Genomic DNA, 25,896 nt, shown 5'->3' with positions numbered 1-25,896 from the left:
TTGTTTCTCCCTAAGTCTCAGCCTATCCGCTACTGGTGATAGTGACAGGGTGGGTTTGTAACACTGAGTCAAGGTGTGAGAATCCTGTTTTTCTTCTCATGGCCCCAGCTGTAGCAAATGTTAGGGGCTGAAGATTAAATTTCATCCAATTTCTCATGAAGTTAGAAATGGATGTTATTTTAAAGAAATGCAAATTTCGTATTTTCACATCTACAAACTAAGATGTTTTTAATGTGTTGCTGTGTACTGAATCATCCCACAACTCAGCAGCTTGAAACAAAAACAATCATTTTATGGTCGCCCATAGTTCTAGAGGTTGACTCTGCCCAGCTGGTCGGTACTCATTCCGGGTGTCTTATGTAGTTGCGTTCAGATGGTGGCTGAGGCAGATGTCATCTTGAACTTTCTTTACTCACATATCTGGCAATTGATTCTGGCTGCCAGCGAGAACCTTGGCTGGAACTGTCAGCTGAAACATCTACATATGGCCTCTGTAGGTAGCCCTGGGCTTCCTAACAGCATGGCAGCTGAGTTTCGAGAGCTGACATCCCAAGAAAGCAAGCAGAGTTGCCTGGCATTTTGTGATGTGGCTATGGAACTCAGAGAGCATCACTTTTGCCTGATTCTATTGGCAGGAGCAATCACAAAGATCTGTGAGGGTTCAGCAGTAGGGAAATCAACACAAGATACCCCGCTAGATGGGAGAGGTGCCAACATTGTGTTATGAAAAGAGCAAATGGACTGGGGAGATATTGTAGTGACCATCTTTAGAAAATGTAACCCGCCACAGATGATAAGTGAAGAGTAAAATGAAAGACATTAGTTCAAAGTGCCCACATTATGTGTGTATACTCGCAACTGAACACTTCCACTGCAATGTAATTCATGGCTAGTGGTTGTGAACACTTTCATTGCAACATAATTCATGTCTAGTGCCATAAGGGAAGGGAGAGTAAAAAGAAAGAACTCTTCCCCATATATTTGCTGCTCCAGCTGCTCTATAAACTATACAATGCTTTTCCATCATTCTTTACCTTTTTCTTACTGTTTCTTCTGACAGGAATGATCTCCCAATGGAGAGCTGCCAGGTTCTAAGAAGCCTACCCTCAATCCTCCAGATAGAATTAAGTCTGAATTTCCTCATCTCGGTTTCAACAACTATGCTTTTCTTTTTGGAAGCCCCTCTTTGGTTCTTTTTGCATAAATACCTGTTCTTATTTCATGTGTACAATATCCTTCCTCTCTTTGAGAATATTAATTACACTTATTTTAAAGTCCTGACCTAATGGTTCTATTGGTTCTATATCCTTGGATTTACATCATTCTACTTTTTGAGATTATCTTTTCTATTTCATAGTGTTGGTATTTCCATGGGTTTGGCGAGTCTGGATTGGGTACTCATCTTTGTGGTTGAGATTCCTTGTTAGATTGTCTACTGGGTTTTTTAGTACTGTCTTCCTGGGGGAGGGCTGGACAGGGACTGTGGGTACTTGCAGTTCCTTCGCCACATCCATGCTCCAGAGGGGGTGAGGGAATAGGAGGGGGGGTATCACTCAATGGGATGCTTAGGCACATGATCTTCTGGGTGGCAGTGATTCTTCCTGAGCACCCCCATCTACTTTGGGTATTGCTCTGTCTGTCCAACCTAAGATTTCTTAATCATGGTGGTTGCCTCGCTAAACTGAGAAGCCCAAGGGTTTGGGGAGAGGCAGGATGGCTTGGGTTCTACTTCCCTAGCAACTTCCATTGCAGCACAAAACTAATAACTTGTCAGCGTCCTCAGCTCCTCCTGTTTCCATTACCTCTGGGATGTTTGAACCCATCTTCTGCAGCCGTGTTCTCTGGTTTGGATCCTGCCCCTTGGATTCGTTTTTTAATCTAATCCCATTTTGGCCCCGCATTTCAGAGATTCCTCACAATTTCTGCTCTGCCAGCAGAACTTTTTGTTGCTAAGCAGGGTAATGTCTTCACATATTTTTTAAAAAATTATTTAAATTTACTTTATAATTTATATACAGCAAAATTGATTCTTTTTGGTGAACAGTTCTGTGAATTTTGACAAATGCGTGGAGTCATGTCATTATTACCACAATCGAGACCCATGATGGCTCCATCCTCCTACCTCACCTCCAGATTCCTTAGGCTGTCCCTTTGCAGCCAACTCCTCATCTCACAACCACAGACCTGTTTTCTGTCCCCATAGTTCTGCCTTTTCTAAAATGTTATATACATGGCATCATATAGTATCTGGCATTTTGAGTCTGCCTTCTTTCACTTAGCATAATGTGCATATTAAAAAATCTCTTCCTCTGTCCTTCTCAGTGCTATTCCATTGCATGGATGTAACTTGTTTATCAGTTTCACCAACTGAAGGACATTTGGTTTGTTCTGAGTTTGGGGCGATTATGAATGAATCCACTTTAAACATCACACAGGTTTTGTGTGCACATAAGTTTTCATTTCTTTTGATTAAATACCTGGGAGTGGGATTGTAGAGTCTGATTCTCAGTATATGTTTAACTTTTAAAAGAAACTGCTATACCTATTTTCCAAAGGGGTTGTAACATTTTGCATTCCTAGGAGCAGCGCATGAGAGTTTCAGTTGCTTCACATCCTCCCCAGGATTTGGCATTGTCAGACTTTTAATTTTTCTTCTGTTTTTGCTATTCTTCTAGATAGGTAGCGATATCTCACTGTGGTTTCCTTTTGCAATTTTAAGGGTTTTTTTTGTTTTGTTTTGTTTTTTTAGATCTTGATAATCCTTTTTAGGAATTTGGTATAGGATGGGTTACTATAAGGTTATTTTTATCTTGAAACAGAGATTGTCTCAGATCATTGCAGGTACTTGTAATATTACGTGTGTTACAGGGAAGTCATTTACCTGTCTGTCCCTGCCCCCCGGCCTCCGGTTGGACTGTGATCTTTTCAAAGGCAGCAGTAGGTCTTATCCATTTCTCTTTCCCCCATACCCAGAAAGATGCCTGGCCTAGGATTGGCACATGGTGATTATTTGATAAGTGGGTTATTCATTGGATGAATTTGCTCAACCTGCAATTAGAAAGGATTTGGTTTAATCAACAGTCACCACTTGGAGCATTCTCAGAGGATAAAAATGGTTAGGTTGTTTTTATTGGGGCTTGAATGTCTTTAAAATGTGGAAATATTATGGGGAGAAAGATTTAACATTACATATTCTTACATGTGCCAAATATTAAGGTCAGTGCTTTCCAGACGTATCTCGTTTTATCCTATTCTGGACTCTGTCGTAGCTCATCAGCTAGTATGGAGAAAGAAGCATTGGTTTTGGATGAAGCTGACTTTGTCTGTTGGTGACATTGAATACATGGTTCAGAGCCTCTTTTTGCCTCATTTTTCTCATCTGCAAATTGTGCACAACAACGCCTAGCTTACAGAATTGGCCTCGGGTATAATGAAGGATGTATGGATAAAGCACTTGGCATGTGCATTTGATTTTCAAATTTTGGCAAAGAATGCATAACATAAAATTTACTATCTTAACCATTTCTAAGTGTACAATTCAGTCACATTAAGTATATTAACATTGTTGTGCGACTGATTTCCAGAACTTCTTCATCTTGCAAAATTGAAACTCTCTACCCATTAAACATCAGCTCCCCATTCCTGTCCCCCACCCCCACCCCAGCCCCTGGCAGCCACCTCTGCCCTTTCATATGCAGTGAACCAGAGGCACCAGAGCTCCCTCAATTTTCTTAAGACCTCATAGCTGATACATTATTGCTGGAACAGGATTTGAACCCGTGTCTCCTGTCTCTAAATGACCTATTCTCTCTCCATAACCTCACTTGGCTCTCACATGTTCCTCAAGAGAGGGGATTGGCGTCCTAAATCACAGGGGAAGTTATTTAGGGAACGTTGGAAGATATGGAAAATGGGGAGAGACGTGCTCGTATCTATCACTGTGAACTTCAGCCATCCTCTATGTGACAAGCCCTTAAAAATGGACTCTCAAAGGTAAGTGGGGGAGATTTGCACCCCAATTCAAGTGGGCTTCTTGGGAGACAAAGTGTATGGGTGATACGAAATCAGTGAGTACTCTCCTCCATGCATTCATTCTGTGAAGCTTCAACCAAAGCAGGAGATAAAGGTCTTTTTGGTGCACACTGAAAATTTCCTTAAGCAACAGGTCGCCTGCTGTCTGAGAGTCCTCCAACCCCTGTGTAGAATCATTTCTACTCGAGACTTGGTATAGGATATATTGCAGCCTCCATCCATGCGGTATCTGCGTTGTGTTACCACCTGAAGGATACATACCCAAGCAGCGTAGCATCCCTGGTGTTTGGTTAAGCTGAGCCCAGTTCCCTCATTTGTTTTATTGCTCTGCTTTTCTGTTGTCGTTTGCTGTCCCAGGCATCAAATTGTCCATAAACAAAATACTTAGCCAGGGCACATACAGTCCAAAAAGAAAAAACAAGTTTCAGAGCAACAAAAATGGCTGTTGCTAAGCCAACCCATTTAATGCATTTTTTTCTTAGAGAAAAAGCTGACTTTTACGTAAAGCTCCTTGCATATTGCCTGTCACATAGCAGGTGCCTGAAAAAATGGTCTTTTTTTTTTTTACATCCTCTCCTGTGTTAGTTAGAATTCAGTTCCATGGAGGAAGCTCTGGGAACTGGGAACGGAGGGGTGGAGGAGATTGAACATATTCCCTGACCTCAGGGGTATGGGAAAACAAGCATTGGGAATAAATAGAAGTATTTCTGTGGCTAAAGAAGCAAATTGAATCCTGTCCCTCTCGAATTGATACACTGAAATCCTAATGCTCAGTGCCTCAGAATGTGACCTTATTTGGGGATAGGGTTGTTGCAGATATAAATTAGTTAAGTGGAGGTCACACTAGAGTAGGGTAGGCCCCAATCCAGTATAACCAATGTCCTAATAAAAAAGGGGAATTTAGACACAGACATGCTCATAAAGAGAACACCATGTGAGGATGGAGGCAGATATTGGGGTGATCCTTCCACCAGCTCAGGAATGCCAAAGATTGCCAGCAAACCACCAGAGGCTAGGAGAGAGGCATGGAACACATTTTCCCTCACTACCTTAGAAGGAACCGACTCTACCAACACCTTGATCTTAGCCTTCCAGCCCCCAGAACGGTAAAATGATACACTTCTGTTATTAAAAGCCCCCCTCTGTGGTTATGGCAGCCCTAGCAGATGAATACAGAGAGGTGCAGAAGTATTTAGGAGAGGAGAGGGTGAGGAAGGTCCCCTGGAGGGTATGATGTATAAGCTGACCCTAGAAAGATGATTCAGAGTCAGCTTGGGAAAGATGTAGGGGAAAAAGGAGAGCATTTTGCAGAAGAAAATAGTATTTTTACCTATGGCTAATTGTTACTTTCCAACTTATTCTAACAAGCTTGGGTATCTAGTTTCTAATCCCACAACACATTTGGACTGGAAATAATGAAGGCCAAGAGGACAGGCTGCTGCTTACCATGCAGCTAATAAAGGACTAACCATGATGGAGGGGAAAAGAAAAATGCCAAGTCGATGGAATTGGGGGGAAGGGGGTGCAAGGGAAGGAGAAGAGGACAAGGGGCAGGAAAGAAGCTTTCAGGCCACACTGGGCTATCAAGGGAGGGGGCATCCAAACAGTGGTAGATGAGCTCATGACCTTGACTTTGGGGAAATGGCCTCTGTGCAAATAAGACAACCTTCGGTATTTATAATGATGCTGCTGAGCCTTTGGTGGTGAGTTAACCCACCTTGGAGATGTCCCGTTTCAGAAGTGATACCAATAAATGGGCGTTTCTTGAACATGCTCACGATGCTTCTTCCAGTTAAAATGGTCCTCTGTTACTGTCTTTGATAATCTCTCTTTCTCAGAATGTAGATGAAGAAGCTCTCCTACCTTCTAAAACTGGGTGAGGTACTGTGTCCCTTGTGCCGTCACAGGACTCTGTGTTTTGCTGTATCACGGCACTAACTACGCTGGTCTTAAGGGTTCTCCACATCCCCGGTGTGACTCTTAGTCGGCTTCCTATCCTAGACTATCATCTCCTTGGGGCGCAACCTGAGACTTGAAATGAATCTCTGCCCCACCCCCCCCCACCCCCCCGCCCAGAGCCTGCATAAAAACTGGCCAGAAGTGAACATTAAATAAATATTTAACAACTCCAGTTTTAAAATATTCCCATCCTATATGGTCAAAATAAAAAAAAATGTTTTGCATGCTTAGAGATATAAACCCATGGGTAACACAAATGCCTCATTTACCAAAGGTTTTACAGTGATATATGTGCATTTTTTCCTCCATTGCAAATCCTTGCTGGTCCCTCTGCCACCAAGACTCAATAAGATGGATTTAATTCTCTTTCTACGTAAACCTTTTCTGGTGAGAGCCTAGCCTGCTATGTTCTCTTTTGACAAATTCAGGGTAATTTTGAGTTGGATTTGATTTTTTTCTTTTTTTTTTTTTGCTTGCTTGTGGCCAGAGAAAAAATCTACATGGTGTTTCAAACTATAATTTTCAGGTTTTCTCTTTCAAAGGATACTGGGCACAAAGGTTTGGAAAGGATAGAAAGGAACACAGAGCTAAAAGCCAGAGCTTTGCTATGATTTCTGAACATGTATTCTCTTTTTTGTTGTCGTTGAGAATTACCAGTGCTACGGGCCCCTGCAGGAACATCTCCTCCCTATTCTCTCTCATTTGTCCTGTTCTGAGACAACTGAATGATCTGGAATATGTCCAAGAATCCTGAGTCCAGAGAGGGCCTTATGGAAACCTCCCACTCTCTTTTCATGGCCACCCCATCGTGTCATCTTTGCTTCCTGGACAATTGGAGGCAATAAAGCTTTGGCTATAATGTCTCGGATGGTTACTCTGTTTCGGGCGGGATGCTAAGCACTGTGTACATGCTCCAAATCTCATAGCACACCTCCGTGCCCCCGCCCCCCGAGGAAGCTGCTATGTCCCCATTTTAGAGCTGAAGACTGAGGCTCAGGCAGGTGTTATCACTGATATACCCCAAGATGTTATTGGTAAAGAGAAGAGCCAGAATTTGAATCCAGAACTGACTGAGTCAAAATTCCATTCTTTCTTCATTATGTCATGGCAGATGCTGCTGCTTGTGGCTCTGGGACCACTCTGTGGCCGCGAAGCTGCACCATCAGGCACAGAGAGTATGTTGGGGAGAGCAGGGATGAAGGAGAAACCTGGGCAGGACCAACATGGCCTTGCCATCCAGGCAACTTCTTGGGTGTTGAAAAAACGTTGGGAAAATTTTTTGAGTTCCTCTAATTAGTAGGTGGTGCAAGAGCTAAGACTTGTCCACCAAGCAGAATGTCTGGCACACCGCGATGCTCAAATATATGAGGAGGAATGGATGGGTGAGCAAGATGGAGAGGTAGAGCACAGGTGCGTTCCTCAAGGCAGTAAGGGATTCTCAGGCCGGGGGCCGGGGGGAGGCCTGCTCGTTCCCTCGGTTATAACAATAAGTTCTATTCTCTGGATGAAAAAGGAAACAAAAAGACATAGATCTGGCCAATGGTTTACTGGTCTGAGTGGGAAATTTTATAAGAAGGAAGATACTCAAGACAGAAGAGTCTCTCTTCATAGAGGAGGCTCAATGCCGAGCCTCCAGTTTCTTCCTGTCCTTGCTAGAGGCAGCTTAACTTAGTGGAGGAAGCACCTGTTTTGCCATCAGACAAATCTGGGATCAAATCCTGACAGTTACTAACATGCTGTGTGACTTTGGGCAAGCACCTCAACCTCTCTGGGCTTCAATTTCCTTATATGTAAATTAGGACTGTAATACTTAGAGAAATAGGTGTTTTTTGTTTTTTGTTTTTTGTTTTAATATGGTTTTCTATTTGGCCTTTCTGAGTTTGTGACTTTTGTCTGAGTTGGCCCATGCTAAACCATCTACTTGGGAGAGGAAGGAGAGTAGAATAAAGTGAAAGGAAACACTCCATGCCACCGTGTGCAACCCACTGCCCAACAATGAGAGGTTCTGTAGCAGGATTCCTGTAGCAGGATTCCTGTAGCAGGATTCCTTGGTATGTGGTATATGAGGGTCCTTGAGGAAGATCAACAAGGCAATCTGGTAGTCAGGTCATACCACTTCGTGTCTTAACTGGCTCAGCTACCCCCTGACAGCTCAGAGCTTCTTCACTTTGAGTTCCTCCCAGAGTTCCAAATATGGGAGTGAGATGAGAGATCCCTGCCCTCAGCATTTCCCTCACCCATCATTCTTCCCAATCAAAGAGGGAAAGTCAAATGACATTCCTTCATCTCTCTCTCTCTTTCCTTGTCATTTGCTCATTTCCCTAGAATCAGAGGAGGATGGCTTCCCGTCCTTTTGCTTCCCTGGTCCACCCTTGACAAAAACTCTGTGGTCTTGCCTACCAAGTCCAGTCCTCAGTATGCTAAAGAATGGAGAGAAAGGTATGGGGGGGGGTCCTCAAAAAGTTAAAAATAGAACTACCTGTGATCCAGTAGTCGCACTATTGGGTATTTAAAAGGGATACACTACTTCGAAGGGATTCATGCACCCCGATGTTTATAGTAGCATTATCTACAACAGCCAAATTATGGAAGCAGTCCAAGTGTCCATTGTTAAGACGAATGGATAAAGAAGATGTGGTGTATATATACACAATGGAAGATTACTCAGCCATTAAAGAGAATGAAACCTTGCCATTTGCAACATGGATGGAGCTGGAGAGTATAATGCTAAGTGAAATAAGTCAGTCAGAGAAAGACAAATACCATGATTTCACTTACATGTGGAATTTAAGAAACAACTCCCCCCCCCAAAAAAAAAGACCAAAGGAAAAAAGAGAGACAAATCAAGAAACAGACTCTTCACTATAGAGAACACACTGATGGTTATCAGAGGGGAGGTGGGTGGGAGGATGGGTGAAATAGGTGATGGGGAATAAGGAGTGCACTTGTGATGAGCACTGGGTGATATGTTGAATGATATGAATGAATTGGGAATTGCTGAATCACTATATTGTACACCTGAAACTAATATAACACTATGTTAACCATACTGGAATTTAAAATTAAATTAAATTTTAAAAATTAAAAAAAAAAAAAAAAGTAGAGAGAAAGGAATTAAAAAAAAACTTTCCAAAGTCAGTCATGTGACTTAAAATTGTATTATTGTCTGGCTGCAAAATAATTTTTTGAATGCCAGAAATTTGAATTTAACTCTCTTAGAGCCAATAAGGAAGTGGCCAAGAGCGCAAATTCTAGAGTCAGAAGGCTAAATCCAAAGTATGGCTCTCTATATGCAAGTGGTGTAAGTTTGGGCAAGTTACAAAGCCTCTCTGTGCCTTGATTTCCTCCTCTGCAAAATGGGGTTAATAATAGTATCTCATAGAGATTCTTGGAATGATTGGATTAGTTCATATACAGAATAGTGCCTGGTACCTAATAACATCTCTTTGTGTATTATGTATATAAGTGTGTCTTCACCATCTTCATCATTGACTAATTAATATTATCATCATTTTTCTTTGTGTTCCTTCTATAATAAATCCTAATTCCCCAGCCGTTCCCAGACATGTGAATGTCATGTCCATCACATATGTAGGAAGACAGAAGAGAAAAACACATTAATAATTTGAAAAATCCATTGTCCTTAAGACTGTGCCCTAGTTGATAAAGTTGTTTCCCGTGGGGATCTGGGGTAATAATTCTGATATTGATAGACATGTATACTGGACTTAACAGCTGAGTCAATGGATAGTGGATATTGGGAGCCATGTTTCTTATTGTTGGAGTAAGAGCTTACAAATAAGCAAGAGGAGGAGCCTAGAATGATCTATGTGATTAGAGTTAGAGATAGCAGGATGAACTCATGTTTAGCTTAAGGTAGATACAGATGGTTGCATATATAAATATTTGTAGACACCTGTACATATGAGTTAGTACACACACATAGATTTTCTTACTCTGTCAGCAGAGAGAGACCAGAAGCAATGAGCACACCCAGCACCCAGATCTTAGTTGCTAACACAGTTCTACAATAAAAAGAACCAAGGCTCCTTGGAGAGATGGCTGATTCTAGCACTGGACAGGGAATATACAAGATGAACCTAGAGCATCTTGTATCACTAGAGAGCAAGGAAGCTCTAAAAAAAGGGGCCATGGGAGCCAACTGAAAGAGTTCCCAATGGCCAAGCCTGGAACAATTTGAGCAAAAAACAAAACAAAACAGTATTGGTTTATAACCCAAAGTAATAAAATACGTGTCTGTGTGTCCACACTGATAAAAATAAATGGTTGAATAATTAAGTGGAGATAAAGAGACAAATCTCTTATGAAGAATTCTAAATAATTTACATAAAAACTATACTCAGAGAGGTGGAACATAACTCCTCAATCTTTAAGTATGGGTTATGCAGAGTGGCTTAAAGAGTATGGCATGGAAAGACAAAAAATAATAGAATACCTTTACAGTGGAGAAACTTGACACACACTACCTCAGGCAGGTGATGAAGGTTAACATCAATAGTGATAAAGCATCATAGTATGTATCCTTGATGGGTGCTGATGAGAATGTCACTTTACAGTTCTCGTCACCCAAACCCATAACCTCAGTCTAGTCAAGAGAAAAACATCAGACAAATTCCACTCAAGGGCCATTCTACACAATACCTGGCTGGCAGTCCTCGAAACTGTCAAAATCATTAAAAACAATAGAAGTCTAAGAAACTAATGGCCAAGAGATACCTAAGGAAAGGTGATGACTACATTTAATGTGGTAATTGGATGAGATTCTGGAACAGGAAAAGGACATTAGGTCAAAGCTGAGGAAACCTGAATAAAGTGTGGACTTCTGTTAATAGTAATTTTCAAAGTGGTTCATTATTTGTAACAAATGTACTGTACAACACAAGATGTTAGTAACAGGGGAACTGGGTCTGGGGTATATATGGGAACTCTTGGCACCATTTTTTTTTTTTTAAGATTTATTTATTTACTTTAGGGAGAGAGAGAGAGAGAGAGAGCGCATGGTGGGGAGGGGCAGAGAGAGATAAAATCTCAATTAGACTCTGCGATGAGCACGGGGACTATCATGGGGCTCGATCTCACAATCCTGAGGTCACGGCCTGAGCTGAAACCAAGAGTCCAATGCCTAACTGTCTGCATCACCCAGGCACCCCTCTTGGTGCCATCTTTGCAGTATTTTTATAAATCTAAAATTGTTCTACAATGAAAACCTTATTTTAAAAGATATATTGTCTGTAGATCTCTCCCTCATAGGGTTGATGTAGGAATTAAAGGAGATATAGTGCATGAGAAATTCCTTGCCAAGTGCCTGGCACATAATGTACACTCCACAAAACAACACCGTTTTGACCATATTGTGCCTTTCTGCACTGTTCTTCCTGTGATGTGCCTTGAAAGACTGGCTATTGTTGCTTTTCTTCCAAGATGAGCCAAATTGGTCCAGTTTCTGATAGTTGTTATTTGTCTCTTCTACACTGAGAAGCCCACAGCATCCTCCCAGTGTTTGCAACTGAGCATTTTCACCTTAGCTGACCCTATCTGAATTGCATTTATTTTATTTCTATTTAGTGACTAAGGTATACCACATATAATGGTACTTACATAGCAGTTACCTGGGGTAAGTTAGCCAGATGCTTCCAATTAGAGTAGCTCTATCTCACCCTTCTTTGAAAATGAGTGTTAAATGCATAAGACCCCCTCTTCTGTCTTAGGAAGGCGAGCACAGGGACATCATCAACTTCTTGTTTGTTGACTGAGGCTCTTGATGGAAAACAGCATCCCAGAACAGCAAGTCCTTGTTAGTTATTTCTAAGAGTCAGAATGAGTTGCAAAATTATAATGAGGCAGGGAAGATTTTTCTTGTGGCATTGGGTAGGAAGTACCTTTGTACAGAGGTGAGGTGGGAAAGATATCTCTGGCCAAAATGTGTCTACAAGAGAAACTATCCCGCTGAGAGCAAGACATTGTTGGTCCAACTGGATTCCTTCTATGGCCATGACTATGTAAATTAAATGATATAGATAGATAGATAGATAATATATATACACGTGTACACATACATACATATATACATACAAATACATATGCATATATACATATACCTAAATATTCTCTTTCTCTCTTACTTTTCTTCTCGCCTCTATTGGCAAGGACAGATCTTACCCAGTCTTTGCTCTTCCCTCACCCTATTGTTCTATTTTGCTTGGATGCCAAGCTGGGCTGACTTCCCATCTACACTTTGGTTTCTCCTCCTTAGCTGGATATATTTGTACAAAACTCATAGAGAATCTGGGTTGCCAGGTCTGCTCCATCTTCTCATTCAGTGAAATGAAAATAACATTTAAAACACCCAGTCACAAATGTCTGTTTAATAATTCTTGATTGCTGCCCTGAGATTGGATTTCCATATTTGTGAATATTCGATGCCTGGAAACGAGCACAAAATGGCTGTCTAAAACGGCTGGAAATTTGCTTCCTGCGGCTCTGCATGTGATAGCAGGAATGTGACTTTGGGGCAGCCCCATCTCTTCTTTTGTGAGGGATTCATTTGGTGGGCCATCTTGGTCAGGCCCACTTACATTAAGTAACTACTCACTGCCCTTGAGGTAGCTCAAGACTTGGGAGAAATCATCCAGAAGAAAATACTTTATAATAGCATATTAAATATTCTGTTGAATAATATAAAAGGCTGTTCCAAGTGATGAGGAACATCTCTACAGATTTTTTATTTTTAGTTAAGTGTTTAGCATTTCCCCTGGCAGGCCTGGAAACAAAATTTGAGCCTAGTGGATGGGATCTAGGATTGAGGGAGCAAGGAGTTGGGAGAAAGGGTGGGTTTGGGAGAGGTCAGCTCTTTAACTAGACAGGCTCATGGTTGGGATCTACTTCCAGGAGTGAAAAAACACGACTTGCCATGAAGACATTAGTAAATTAGCTTATGAATGTCTTTGGGCATTCCCAATCTACTCCTGAGGCCATTTGAAATTTCTACTTAATCTCTGTAGAATACCCAGAAGCAATGCCTTTGCCATCTTGACACAACCCCCAGGCCTTTCTTTATAGCCACCTGGGCAACCTCCCTTCTGGTCCATGTGACAACTACACTAGTCCAAACTCTACATTGCAAGGGACAGTAACCCCAAAGCATACTAACTTAGTAGAAAGGGGCTTTCCTATCTTCTCAGCTTTCCTCCTGTTGTCCTTACTCCTTCCCAATAAAAAAATAAAAACTTTTTTTTCAAAAAAGTTTGAACCTACCATGTGAACCTGCACATGGTAGGTTCAAACTCACTTGAATCCATGACCTCCTGGCTCCTTACTTCCAAGGTTCCAGAGAGAAAAACTCAGGGAAGCATTCTGATTGGTTCAGCCTAGATCGCATGCTTGCTTCCGGCCCAGTCACTAGGAGAAGGAGGCATTGTGATTTGCCCAATTTGGATCACACGCTCATTTCTTAGGGTCCATGCTTCAGCAAAAGCTGTACCTTATGCAACATCTCTTCCATGATTTCATTAAGCTTGGGCCTTCCCAGCCCTCCACTGAATCTCAGCCAAAAAGCTATCATGGCAGAAGGATACACCTACTTCCTCACATGCTGGCCAGAGGCTGGGTTACGTGGCATATGTTTGCTGACCTTCCCATTACGCAGTTGGTCTTGTGTGCATGTGCAGTGATAAAAAGTGCTCTTCTTTTTTTTTTTTTTTTTTTTAAGATTTTATTTATTTATTTGACAGCGAAAGAGACAGTGAGAGAGGGGACACAAGCAGGGGGAGTGGGAGAGGGAGAAGCAGGCTTCCCGCTGAGCAGGGAGCCTGATGCGGGGCTTGATCCCAGGACCCTGGGATCATGACCTGAGCTGAAGGCAGACGCTTAACCGACTGAGCCACCCAGGCACCCCTAAAAAGTGCTCTTCTTATCTCTGTGTCTCAGCTGTGGTCTCCCTGCCTCTTCCCATTTGGGTGTATTGGTTTCTAAAGCCAAACATATTCCGTATATGTCATGGGTTGAATTGTTTAGAAGCAGCCCTTGAGAGATGGGTTCAGGTGTATGAGACTCTGAGGGAGTGCTACAGACACACAGACAGACGCATGCACACGCCCCTCTCAGGTTGTGAGGGTAACAAAATAGGAAAGATAAAGGAGACACTCAAAGATGGGGTCTCAGTCTCAGATAAAATCTGGACCAGGGGTAGTTAAATTTAGTTAAATTATGGCCCTTGGACCAAATCTAGCAGCCACCTGTTTTTATAAATAAAGTTTTATTGGCACACAGCCACACCCAATCATTGACATCATGTCTGTGCTTTCTTGCTACAAGGGCAGAGTTGAGTATTTGTAATAAGTCTGTGTGGCCCATAAAGACTGAACTATTTATAGTCTGGCCCTTTAGGAAAGAAGGTTGCTTGTTCCGATCCCTGGGAGCTCTGGAGCATCCATTGCTTCATAAAGCCGTCCCTACTTTGAGGCAGAGGGCTGGTCTGCATGTCCTAGTGTCAGCCAGGCTCTGGTTGCCAACCACCGCCGGTGTTGAGGGTGAGGTGCACGAGGCACACTAAACCCAGGGCAGTGGTTCCTGAGAATAACTTCCTGGGTGTGAGGGGCAGCTGTGAGCTGTGTGCAGCCAAAACAGCAGCCGGGAAATGGGCACACATGCCAGGGAAAGGCGATCTTCCAAGGCAGCACCAGCATCCACCGCCATGTTTATCTGGATCTGTACATGCATTTCCTGAAGCTGGGGAGAACCTGTATTTCCTGCCTGAAGCTGAACCATAATCACCTCATCTGGACTCCACCTCGTCTCACTCTTCCCTTCACTCTCTCCATCCCACTGCTCTCAGGGTGAAGGGGAAAGCCTTCACAAGGCCTCCTGGGCCCCGCCGGCCTGTCCAGCCCCACCCCCTTCCACTTCGCTCACACTCTGTTCTGCAGCCACGTGTGCCTCAAGGGAGGGGTGCAGCATCCTGCATTGCTGAAAACACTGCCTCCCCTCCAATTTCAGGGCTTCTGGCCATGCCCTTCCCTCTGCCCCGAACACCCTCCCCAGCGCCCTCCACCTTCACCCACACATAACCGCATCTAGACTTCTGGATCTCAGCTCAGAGAATATTCCCTCCAAGCAGACTTCTTGAACCTCTCTCCCCATGAACCCCATTCCCTCTAAGTAGCCAATACTTGGTTCGTGTGTCTTTGCATATTTTTTTCCTGTCTTTGCAAATCGCACCACTCAAGCAACATGCATAGATTTTCTTAATAATGCTATATTATATGCATTACTTTCACATTTGCTTTTTCTCCCTTAACAATATAACCCAAAAGAAACTATCCAGGTTGACATGTATAGAGTTAACTCATTTAAAAAAAAATATTTTTTAAATTTATTTATTTGAGACAAAGAGAGAGAGAGAGAGAGGAGGAGGAGAGGGAGAGAGAGAGAAGCAGACTCCCTGCTGAGCATGGAGCCTGAGGTGGGGCTCAATCCCAAGACCCTGAGACCATGACCTGAGCCGAAATCAAGAGTCGGCAGCTCAACTGACTGAGCCACCCAGGCACCCCTAGGGTTAATTCATTTTTAAACACATTTTTTCCTAACAGCTCCATGATATGTACAAATTGTGTAATATGGATGTACAATAATTTATTTAAGAATTACCATCTTTGTAGGAATTCAGGTTGTTTCTGTGTGTGTGCATTTTTGTCACTTTACAGACAACGGTGCAAAGAACATCTCTGAACAAACATCCATGAATTCTGACGCTATTTCTGTAGGCTTAATCCCCAGAAGTGATATTATTTGGTCAAAGTATACCTTCACTTTATGTTTCCAGACACACTGCCACATTCCTTTCTGCAAATATGGCAAATTGGGCTCCCATGTGAGGTTATGAGACTGGCCAGTTTCCCACATCTTTGCCAGTATGGTGTCCTTTCCATACTTGTAATGTTTGCCCATCTCTTGGCAAAGGAATGGCTTCTCCTTGTTGTTCTGACTTGCATTTCCATGACTATGATTGAAGTTAATCATCTATTATATATACATATATATATATTACCCATCCGACTTCAGCTGCTTTCCAGGGAGGATCCTGGAGCCGCTTGTTCTGATGTGTCTGTTGCTCTCCTCTCGTGTCCCCGGAGGGTGGGCAGATTGGGACCCAGTGATGGTGGGCATGGGTAGAAGGTCCTGCTCCACCTGTGACCACGTCCCGCTATCTCCTCCCTTGCAGACACGACCCAGATGAACAACGCAGTGCCCACCTCCCCTTTGCTCCAGCAGATGGGCCATCCACATTCGTACCCTAGCCTGGGCCAGATCTCCAACCCCTACGAACAGCAGCTGCCGGGCAAAGAGCTCAACAAGTACGCCTCCTTGAAGGCAGTCGGTGAGTGCTGTTCTGTTTCTCCTCTACTTTTCTGCACTTTTTTCTCGTTCCCTCTGTTTTTTTCTAGTCCTCTTGCTTTTTCTTCCTACTTCTCCTTTTCTTTCACTTCTTCTTCTTTCTCAGAATCTGCGTCTCTCTCTGTCTCTGTCTTTCTCTCTTGGTCTCTTTCCTCTCTCTCTCTCTCTCTGTCCGTCTGCCTCACACATATTCTTGGTCTCTCTACCTGGGGCCCAGGTTGCTGGGAAGCAGAGCCCCTGGGCTGCTGCTTCTCTGACTGGATCGAGTCCTACCTTGCCACGTGGGGCAGGGTGGGTGAGTGAGGGACACATGTGGGGGCTGTTTCCCGGGGAGAAGGGCCTGGAGGCTCATTTGGATCCGACTGACAGCCCAGCCCCTTGGTCGTCCACCATCTGCCCTCATGAATCCTCAGGGAATCCAGGACACCCGGTGTCCGAATACCTTGCCCTGTAGTGGGTAACATCCATCACCCCCGTAGTCATCCCATCTCTGAGAAGTCGGTAAGTGCACGTCCCCATCTCAGGCAACTTCCGCTCTTCAGGATGGGGCGCACTGCCTGGAGCTTGTGCTAACTGGGCTCTTATCAAAGTGCCAGACATTGCATTGGACCTTTTCATACATCCTGCCTTGCTTTCTCACAGGGATCCGAAGAGGAAGACAAATTATGATCCCAGTTTTCAGATTAGGAGACCGAGAGTCAAGGGGGTCTAATTCATTTGCCCCAAATCAAGCAGCCTGTAGGTTTTTATCACTCCAGAGCCTGCCTCTCACAGCCTAGCTCACACACGAGGGAGGGTGACAGTGACCCTGATGGTGGCCCAGGCTCCTGAACACATCGCTCATGCAAGAGTTCTACAGGGCGGAAGCCACAGCCATCGCGAAGTCAAACTTGGGGCAGACGCAAGACTCACAGGCCGCATGCTTGCTTTTGTTATCAGCTGCTTGTCTTCATGTCTTCCCTCGTCAGAGATGGGATGGGAGACACTTGCTGATCAATTCCAGCGTCAAATATCCTAATTCCGTTACACACTGACACCAGAAACCAAAGCCCAGATACTGTCACGTGTCTGTGATGCTTGTGGGGACCCTGGTCTCCCAACATATAGAGGCACAAAACAGGCATCTTGATGCTCGGCAGAGGGCCAGGCGTATAGTGGGAACTTGGTAAGCATTGGAACCACAAGGATCTTTAGGAATTCCTATTTCTTCCCCATGGCCTAGGACTTCCAGATGGAGTCACTCAAAGACAGGCAAACCAAATTTCTAATACCGAGGGCACAGGTCGTGCAGACCGACACAGGCTTTTCTAAATCCTAAGCTCCGCAAGGACTTACATACTAGTTCCCATGGTTCGTGTTGAATTTCTACGCCCAGCTCAGCCCTCACATATACCCCATGACCACAGGCTCCCTCTGTTCCATACTGCATGTTTGCACAGCATATGCATCCTAAGAGTGTTCAAATAGACTCAAATATTAGTAGGAAGAGCTGAGGGCTGTTGCCTAGGAGAGAGAGAGTCAGGGCGTCTGCACTGATGTAGCTGCAAAGCGTTCATACACTATTTTGTGCCCCCCCCCCGCCCCCTTCCTGAGCTTTGCATTTAGGTGATAAATGGCGTCTACTGGTTCTATTTGATTCTTCTTTTGGCATTAAAAAAAAAATCAACCCAGACATCTTTTTCTTTTTGAACTGGTTACATTACCCTAAACAATTCATTTCTTCAGCTTAGGCCCAGTGTCTTGTCCCCCCTCAAAACTCAGTAGCTATTTGGGTAAATAATGGGATAGATATTCCCACAATGCTCCTTGATTTTCTCCAGGATTTATACAGGGATCCCGTGCATAGCAAATGTCTGCAGGGCATTGAGAATTAAATTTGCAGCACGAAAATATATCTTACCCTCCTTAAGTAACTGTTTCTTCCACAAAGGGAGAACTTCTGAAATGGTTGCTGAATGAATGAATGAGCTTATCTTTGGCATGAATCAAAGAATAGCTTAGTTGTAAGGAAGCACCCCTAATCTTCTAGAAAACTCTGAAGGATCTTATTTAGAGAACCCCCCACAATCCTGGATATGGCTGATGTGCCCCTCTTCTTCTCTGAGTTCACAAACTTTATCTGAGTCACTGATGGTCTTGTGACTCCTAGTGAATGGAGATCCAGTGGGACTGCCTGACCCAATGGCTTACCCAGGTGTCCAGCATCTGCCTGCACAAATGAAATGCAAATCCCATAATAAATGTTCTTTGAAGGGTTCTTTATTAAGGCATAATTCACACCATGATGTGTGGTGGATGATGAAGTGCATTTCATTAGTGAAATCATTACCACCGGGGAGAGAAATTGTTTAAAAAATTGTTTGCTGTTGGAAGCTCTGCAGCCTCTGATAACAAGACTTATTTTCTAAAAATTTCTAGTAAATAAGGAGAGCCTTGGACAGCCTTTAGGGTTAACTGCCAAGTTCAAAAATATCCCTGAAAAATAAATTTCTCTTGGCGGCTTTAATATCCAGAACATCAGGTAGTTTGAGCCAGTCACTGAGACTCTCTGACCTCAACTTCTTCAAGTGAAAAATGAGGAATGAAAAGTGAGGAAATTTTAAAATAGAAAATGAAACAATACCAGTCATTCTAGTTATTAGAATACCTGTGGGGGCCATTAAATATGTCCCATCCATTCATTGCCAACCCAGAGAGAAAAGGATGTGACTGTTGGTTTATTTTATTTTATTTTATTTTAGTTGCTTATTGAAATCACATTCATGTTTAAAGAGAACTCTTTTCTCTCTACAGCTCAGGGATACAGCATGTGACTGCAGAATGGCCTCTGTTCCCAAGGGGTTCACTGCCCAATTATCAGTAAAAGATTAGCACACACGAAGGAAATGTCAGAAGCTAAACTTCATCAGACTCTGTACAAGGAGGTGTGTTTCATTCATTCATTCACTCACTCATTCTTTAGGCACTTAATCTGCTCTCCCTTGATTGTAGGTCCCGTTGAGGCATGAACCACATCTGTCCCATTCATCAATGCATCCCCAGAACCTCCTACCATGTTGGGGGACTTGATGAGTGCTCCCAATATGTATTTGTTTTTTTTGTTTTTTGTTTTTTGTTTTTTTTAATTTTTTAAAAAATTTTTTTAAAGGTTTTATTTATTTATCTGACAGACAGTGAGAGAGGGAACACAAGCAGGGGGAGTGGGAGAGGGAGAAGCAGGCTTCCCGCTGAGCAGAGAGCCCGATGCGGGGCTCGATCCCAGGACCCTGGGATCATGACCTGAGCCGAAGGCAGACGCTTAACGAATGAGCCACCCAGGCGCCCCCCCCAATATGTATTTGTAAAATCAGTGAATAATAGTGTGTGTTGGGAGCAAGTCAGGAGCATGAGATGATCAGCAAAATGGCAGAATGTAGCATGGCCTCTGAGTTTAAGACCTCGCTCAGACATTTATCAAATAATTTCAGAGATTACTTAACATCCTCAGGTCTCCGTTTCTCCCTCTGTAAAATGAAGATAATAAAAATAGACAGCTAATCGTTTGTTGGGAATATTTAATGATGTAGTGCACAGAATGTGCTTAGCCTGACACAGTCAATCCTCAGTAAATACTGCCACATACTTAAGTCTCCAGACCAGAGTTGTTTGTTGGCCATATTTTTCCTTGAATCTCCAAGGCAGACCAGTACCTTGATTAACATGCAGTTGCTCAGCTGTCATTTTGAGGGAGGAGAGTTTATCCCAGTTTAATGGGAAAGACATACAAGGAAGCTAACTCACACTGAGGATCTGATAAAACAAACAAGCAAGCAAGCAAACAGCAAAGGACTCTTCTGAGTTGTCCTAAGGACCCGCAGTCAGCCAGACCTCTTCACTGCCCCATCTATAGCCTGAACAATGAAGTTCCATGCCCAGACATATGGCTACTACAGTCTATCACAAAAAGCTTCAGTTTCATCCAACTGACTCTCCTTCCTAAGTCAGAAATGAGGATTTAAACATTTTAGACATATCGTCCACTAAAATTGAAGACAAGAAGTGTGTCTTGTGATAGACTGAGTTGAAATGTAACCTGAAAACTTAATTAAGCCTATGAGTTCCCTGGCTGGAGCCACCCGTGTGGTGGGTAGTTATGGTGTGAGAACCCATTTTATGGTTCTTCATAGGTCAATGTTGACAAGACAGAGGTGTTTGGGAAAATATCCTTAAGGCTTACCTGATGGCTTAGAGAGGGGTGGCTCCTGCCTCCACTATTTCCAGATCTCAATGACCCTGGCTCAGAGGGAGAAGAAACATCCAGTCATCCCAGGCGAGTCTCACTTAATTTTAACTTTATCACTCTCCTGTCCTGTCATTTCCCCTCTGTTGTGAGTGATGAGGGTGTTGAGTTCATATCCGCAGGGGGAATGTAATTTTTACATTAAAATTTTAATGAGAAAATATTTTTTCTGTTGCTATTTGACAGACAAGGGACTATTTTGCCAGAACCATGTTACATTTTCCAGTGGCCCTGTTTAAAACCACAGCAATAACGCACTTCAACATGGCAGGAACTCCCTCTTCCATCTTGCTGTAGGAATCACGTGTGAAAACCCTAAGTGATGCATGAGCGCCTCAGCCATGGATTGACTTCTACTAGTTTAACTTTGAGGGAGGTCTTGGTCCCATTCTTGCAGGTGGCGAAACTAAGGCTCAGTGTAGTTAAGCAGTTTTCCCAGAGTCACACTTCTGGTAAATGGTAGAGCCAAGAGTCATATTCAGGATTATCTGATTCAGAATCCTGTGTTCTTTCAGTGAAATGATTCTATCTTCCAGAGAGCAGTTTCTGGCATCAGGTGGTTGTAACCAGGTCAAAAAAAAAAAAAAAAAAAAGGTTTGGGAGTACCATTCCCCCTTTTTTGGAGGGAGAACTTACTAATATACTGTTTTTCTTTGTTTGAAGTTGAAAGTTTTCCCATGGTGCTGAGTATAATTGGTTTACTATAGATAAAGTATAACTTACATGTGCTGAAATAATGCAGATCATAATTTTACAATAGTGTGATTGTTGAAATATACATACTCTAGGATAACCGACATCCCAGTAAGGATAAGAAATATTCCATCACCCAGAAAGTTCCCTCATGTCCCTTTCCTCTCAGTGCCTTAGATCCATCCCCTTTTACTAAGTGTTTGATTTTTCACCCAACAAATTTTTATCTAATGTCCACTAGGGGCACCAAGCATGTAGTGGGACCTTCAGTATATATTTGGAAGCCTGTGTGCCATCTGACTAAGTGTCCTTATTTTCAGTGGATTTATGAAAGAAAACTAGTTAGCGCCTTGTCAGAGCTAAGCCCCATCTTAGGTATTGGGGACAGGGGTGGCCACGGCCTGGGCATGGTTCCTGCCTTCAAGTGATGAACTTGACTTGGGAGTAAGATGGCCTCGTTGGTGTCAATGACTCAGTGACTGAACCGGGCTTGTATCCACCCGCAACAGAAGATTTGGGGCCACATCACTATTTCCAGATCTCAATGACCCTGGCTCAGAGGGAGAAGAAACATCCAGTCATCCCAGGCGGGTCTCACTTAATTTTAACTTTGTCACTCTCCTGTCCCGTCATTTCCCCTCTGTTGTGAGTGATGAGGGTGTTGAGTTCATATCCGCAGGGGGAATGTGGCAATTTGAGCGTCCTCTGGCACGCCTGGGAGGCCAACCAGAAATGTTTAAATGAGGCCGGATCTGTGCTCTGTAATCATTCAGATCACACAGAATGTTCCCTGTCACTCCTCTCAGCTGGCAGCCTGATCTATCTCTGGAAATTGTGCAGAAATGCTGAGGACTTGGGCTTTCCAGGTAGATTCCTAAGAAAGGAAAGGGGAGCTAGTGGCGCGCGCTGATTGGCTAGGCCTCCAGCCAATGGGCAGAGGCTACTGCCCGGACACGTGGGTGGGTTTGCCCTGCTTTGAGTAAAACCCAATCTTACGGAGAAGGCCTATCAAAGACAGTGGTAGGTAGGGTGCAGACGTTGCCCTTCTTGCCATCTTTGACTTTATGGAAAGGACCACCAGGGGGATCTGCTAATAATGTGTGATCCCCCAGGGCTCATTCGGTACACCTGAAATGAAATTCAACTTGGAGAAACTGATTTATAAACAATATGCCAAGCATTATGGGATTCTCAGATAACAAACTTGATCCCTTTAGCATTTAGGGGAATTTCCCACCCTTAGGAAAAGTGACTCCATGGAGAAACTTGAATTCATTCGTTCATTCAACAGTATTTCAGCCCCTACCCCTTGGGGACCTGCCACCCAGCATATAAAGTTGCAGTTCGCAGAGCCTGGCCCGAACCTTGGATTTGGGGCTAACAGTGCTCCCTCCCACCAACCCTTTTCAGGAGAGGGATTGCACTAAAACAGGATCAAAATGTATCTCTTGTCAACAGAGTGTTGTCATTGGCCAAAGTGACCTCATGCAACTCAAGTTTTCCTTTCTTTCTTAGAGGGTTGAAATTCAGAGCCAGATTCACTGCCTAAGAAATCTCTCTCTCTCCCTAATATAACTGAAAACATCTAGGCCTTTTTCAGGGGACTTCTTCTGACCCTCTGTTGGGCGTTATCCTGGTACCGCTGCATGGCTTTGCAGAAGGAGGTGCACGCGGGCGTGCAGAATCACATTTGCACATTTGGTCTTTCGCCCATCCCCCGGGGCCCCTGAGGCCTGCCGCCCCATGGAGGCTGCAGCTGGGGCTGCCAGCAGCAGCACCTGGGGGTGAGGACGCAGCGGACATGGGAAGCCGGCCAGCAGATCAGCATCTCTCCATTGTTATTTTTTTAGGAAGTTCTGATGGTGACTGGGCAGTGGCGACACTTAAGTCACCAAAAGGTACTGTATGGCTTTTTCCAGTTCTTTTGTCCAGGTGTTGTCAGATTTGACACCAATCAGTGGAGACACAAAGAGTCCTGGTGTCTGTGTGTGACACGGTGCCACACGTGTGTCCCCGTTGGGTGGCCCTGCAAGTCCGTCCAAGTTCCAGCGTGTAGGTGTTTGTGTGTGTGTGTGTGTGTGTGTGTGTGTGTGTGGCGTATCTGTCCTCTGGGTTGTTGTTGAAGAATGTGCTACCCCTCACTTCACATTATTCACTGCCTGAAGGAATATGTCACTATCAGACACCACCCCAGGTAAGACATCCAGGAAATGTTGGTTTTTCTCAGAAAGTGGTGCAAACAGAACAGCCCCAAGGTAAATGAATGCAGAAGAGAAAACACAACTTCTGAGGGAAGAGAGAAACAGAGTCGGGTTATTGGCTCAGGGTCTCGTGAACGATTAGCCTTGACACTATTTTTGGCTTTCCCCAGGCGGTATGGTGAGCATCAGATGCTAAGGAGTCTGGTCAGGTAGAGTCTGTGAATTAACCAGCTGGTTGACTGGACCAGGAGGTAGCTAGAAACTCTTCACTCCCTACTGTGTGCCAGACAGAGTGCTGGACCTTTATATCATGTTGTCACTAAATTCTCCAGTGACTCAGCTGTGCAGGCCGTGCCCTTCCCCTTTTAGAGATGAGGACTTGGGTGTCTGGGCGAGGGTGTCTTGCTAATGTCCAGCTGGGGTGCAGTTTGGACACATGTCTGTCTGACTCGAGGCCTAGGTTATTTCCCACTGGGGTGTTGTGCTGGGAGCAGCTCTTTCCAGAACAGACGGGAAACTCGGTTCTCTTCTGCTTTCACCCCGTTTGCTCTATTGGATTTGGTGGTGGGGAGAACGCTGCTGACCCAAGGCCATGGTGGCAGAACTCTTTTGTGACCTTGAACTGGGGAAATTAGAAGGTCTCACAGGGCTCTAGGCAGTATACTGGGAGGACCATTTCTACATTCTCGAAAGTTGATTTCCAAATGGAGACAGGATTGGAGGTGGGCGGGCCGCCTGGAGGTGGGGCCGCCCACTGGGAGGCTCCTGTGGTCACCCAGGTGGGCCGTGACCTGAGCTGTGGTGGGTAGAAGATGGAGAGAAGACAATGAGGTGAAAGGACGAGTAAGAAAGAGACGGTAGAAGGTAGTGAGTGAGTGCCTGTGAGCGGGGAGGAGGGGACAGTGTGCCCTCAGTGGTTCTTATATTTCAGCCACTTGGGCAGCGTCAGCCTTCCCTGGAGGGTTGTTAAAACCCAGATTTTGGGCCCCGTCCCAGAGCTTCTGATTCCCCATGCATTGGGTGGGCACCTGAGGGGTTGCAATGCTAACAGGTTCCATCGCGATGCTGCTGGTCTGGGGACCACACTCTGAAGAGCACTGCACTAGGGAAATCTTGCTGGGAAGCTGATACCCTCTGATTAGGTCTCTAGGGATCTTTCTGGGGGTTGAGGTTTCTAAAGAGGGGATGACCAGGTCCCAGAGGCTCAGAAACAACCTGAGCTCTGAGGGGAGCACAGGAGGGAAGGGGGACTCACTGTACTCCCGTATCCAGAGAGAGAGCTGTAGACCCACGTGTCTGCAGAGGATCCCTTGACTACCCCGTTGTTGCCTTGAAAGAGGCAGATTTTTGGGTCTTGCATTAGATAATAACTGTTCACATGTCAACATCCATTTTTAGAAATGCAAACAATTTGGAACATGACAGACCTACTAATTTGAGACATAAACTTTTTTTTCTCTCCCCTGTGAAAAACAAAGCCCTTATGATGCCCGTGACAGCATTTGGAGGCAGTCAGCACCCCTGTCCTTATATCAGCTTGTTGTTGTCTGATGCATTTAGAAAATATTTCGGGACAGGTCAAAAGCAAGGGCTTGGAAGCTGTTTTTCTACCCAAACTGGGCTAATTTCACCCGTCCTGTTAAATGCATCTTTATTTATCTGGCCTTGTCTGGGGAGGAGCAGAGGGGTCCCAGGGATGGCCAGACCCAAGTTCCTCTGGGGTCCCTGATCTTTCTCTAGCGTTCTCTACTCAACCTCCAGAGCTGGAGTCTACATGAGGCATGAAAACAAGGTTGGGACGTTTGGACAGCCCCTGCCTCCCACACCCTGCCACCTTCTTGAAAGGGGGACACATGCAGGCTGCAGCGGGCTTAGCCTCAGCACACCTGGGTTCCAATTACCGTCTCCTTGTTTGGTACTCTTGTGACCCTCAGCAAGTCAGCCGACCCCTCTGAGCCCGTTTTCTGATCTACAAAATGGGGACAATAGTGTCGCCTCCTGCCTAGGTTGCTGTGAAGATGAAGTAACGTGTACAATGCATGTCACAGTGCCTAGCATTCGGAAAGTGATAACCACATGAAGGCTATTACTGGTATCTTTAGGACTATTATCAGGTGAGCCAATGAAAGGCTCTGGAAAATTTCGTGCTAACAAAAAGGTCAAACTCTAACACATCATTTCCCAAACACTTTTGATGTCTGATCTCTTTTCTCTTCAGGAAAACCAGTTCACATCTTAATATCCAGGGGCACGAATGTTGCTAGGAGCCCGCTCTGGGAACATAGGGCAGGAGCGGAGGAGTAGGTGGGGGGTGGATGC

At 44.3% G+C, this 25,896-nt stretch overlaps 1 protein-coding gene across 3 annotated transcripts in view; it reads left to right on the top strand.

The window, feature by feature from the left end:
• The window catches only part of SHISA9 (shisa family member 9), a 290,130-nt gene that overhangs the window by 248,168 nt on the left and 16,066 nt on the right, over positions 1-25,896 (top strand). Inside the window, exons 3-4 of one of the 3 annotated variants that reach the window (XM_078074793.1) lie at positions 16,232-16,387; positions 23,227-23,274. The exons of 1 other annotated variant lie outside the window; for it this stretch is intronic. In XM_078074793.1, the coding sequence (XP_077930919.1) occupies positions 16,232-16,387; positions 23,227-23,274 (204 nt within the window). The remainder of the gene's footprint in view (positions 1-16,231; positions 16,388-23,226; positions 23,275-25,896) is intronic. One more of the 3 variants, XM_078074791.1, reaches the window with a different exon arrangement.

This window comes from Halichoerus grypus, chromosome 6 (genome assembly GCF_964656455.1).
Source record: "Halichoerus grypus chromosome 6, mHalGry1.hap1.1, whole genome shotgun sequence".
Classification (NCBI taxonomy): Eukaryota; Metazoa; Chordata; class Mammalia; order Carnivora; family Phocidae; genus Halichoerus; species Halichoerus grypus.
This window is presented reverse-complemented; position numbering and strand designations above follow the sequence as displayed.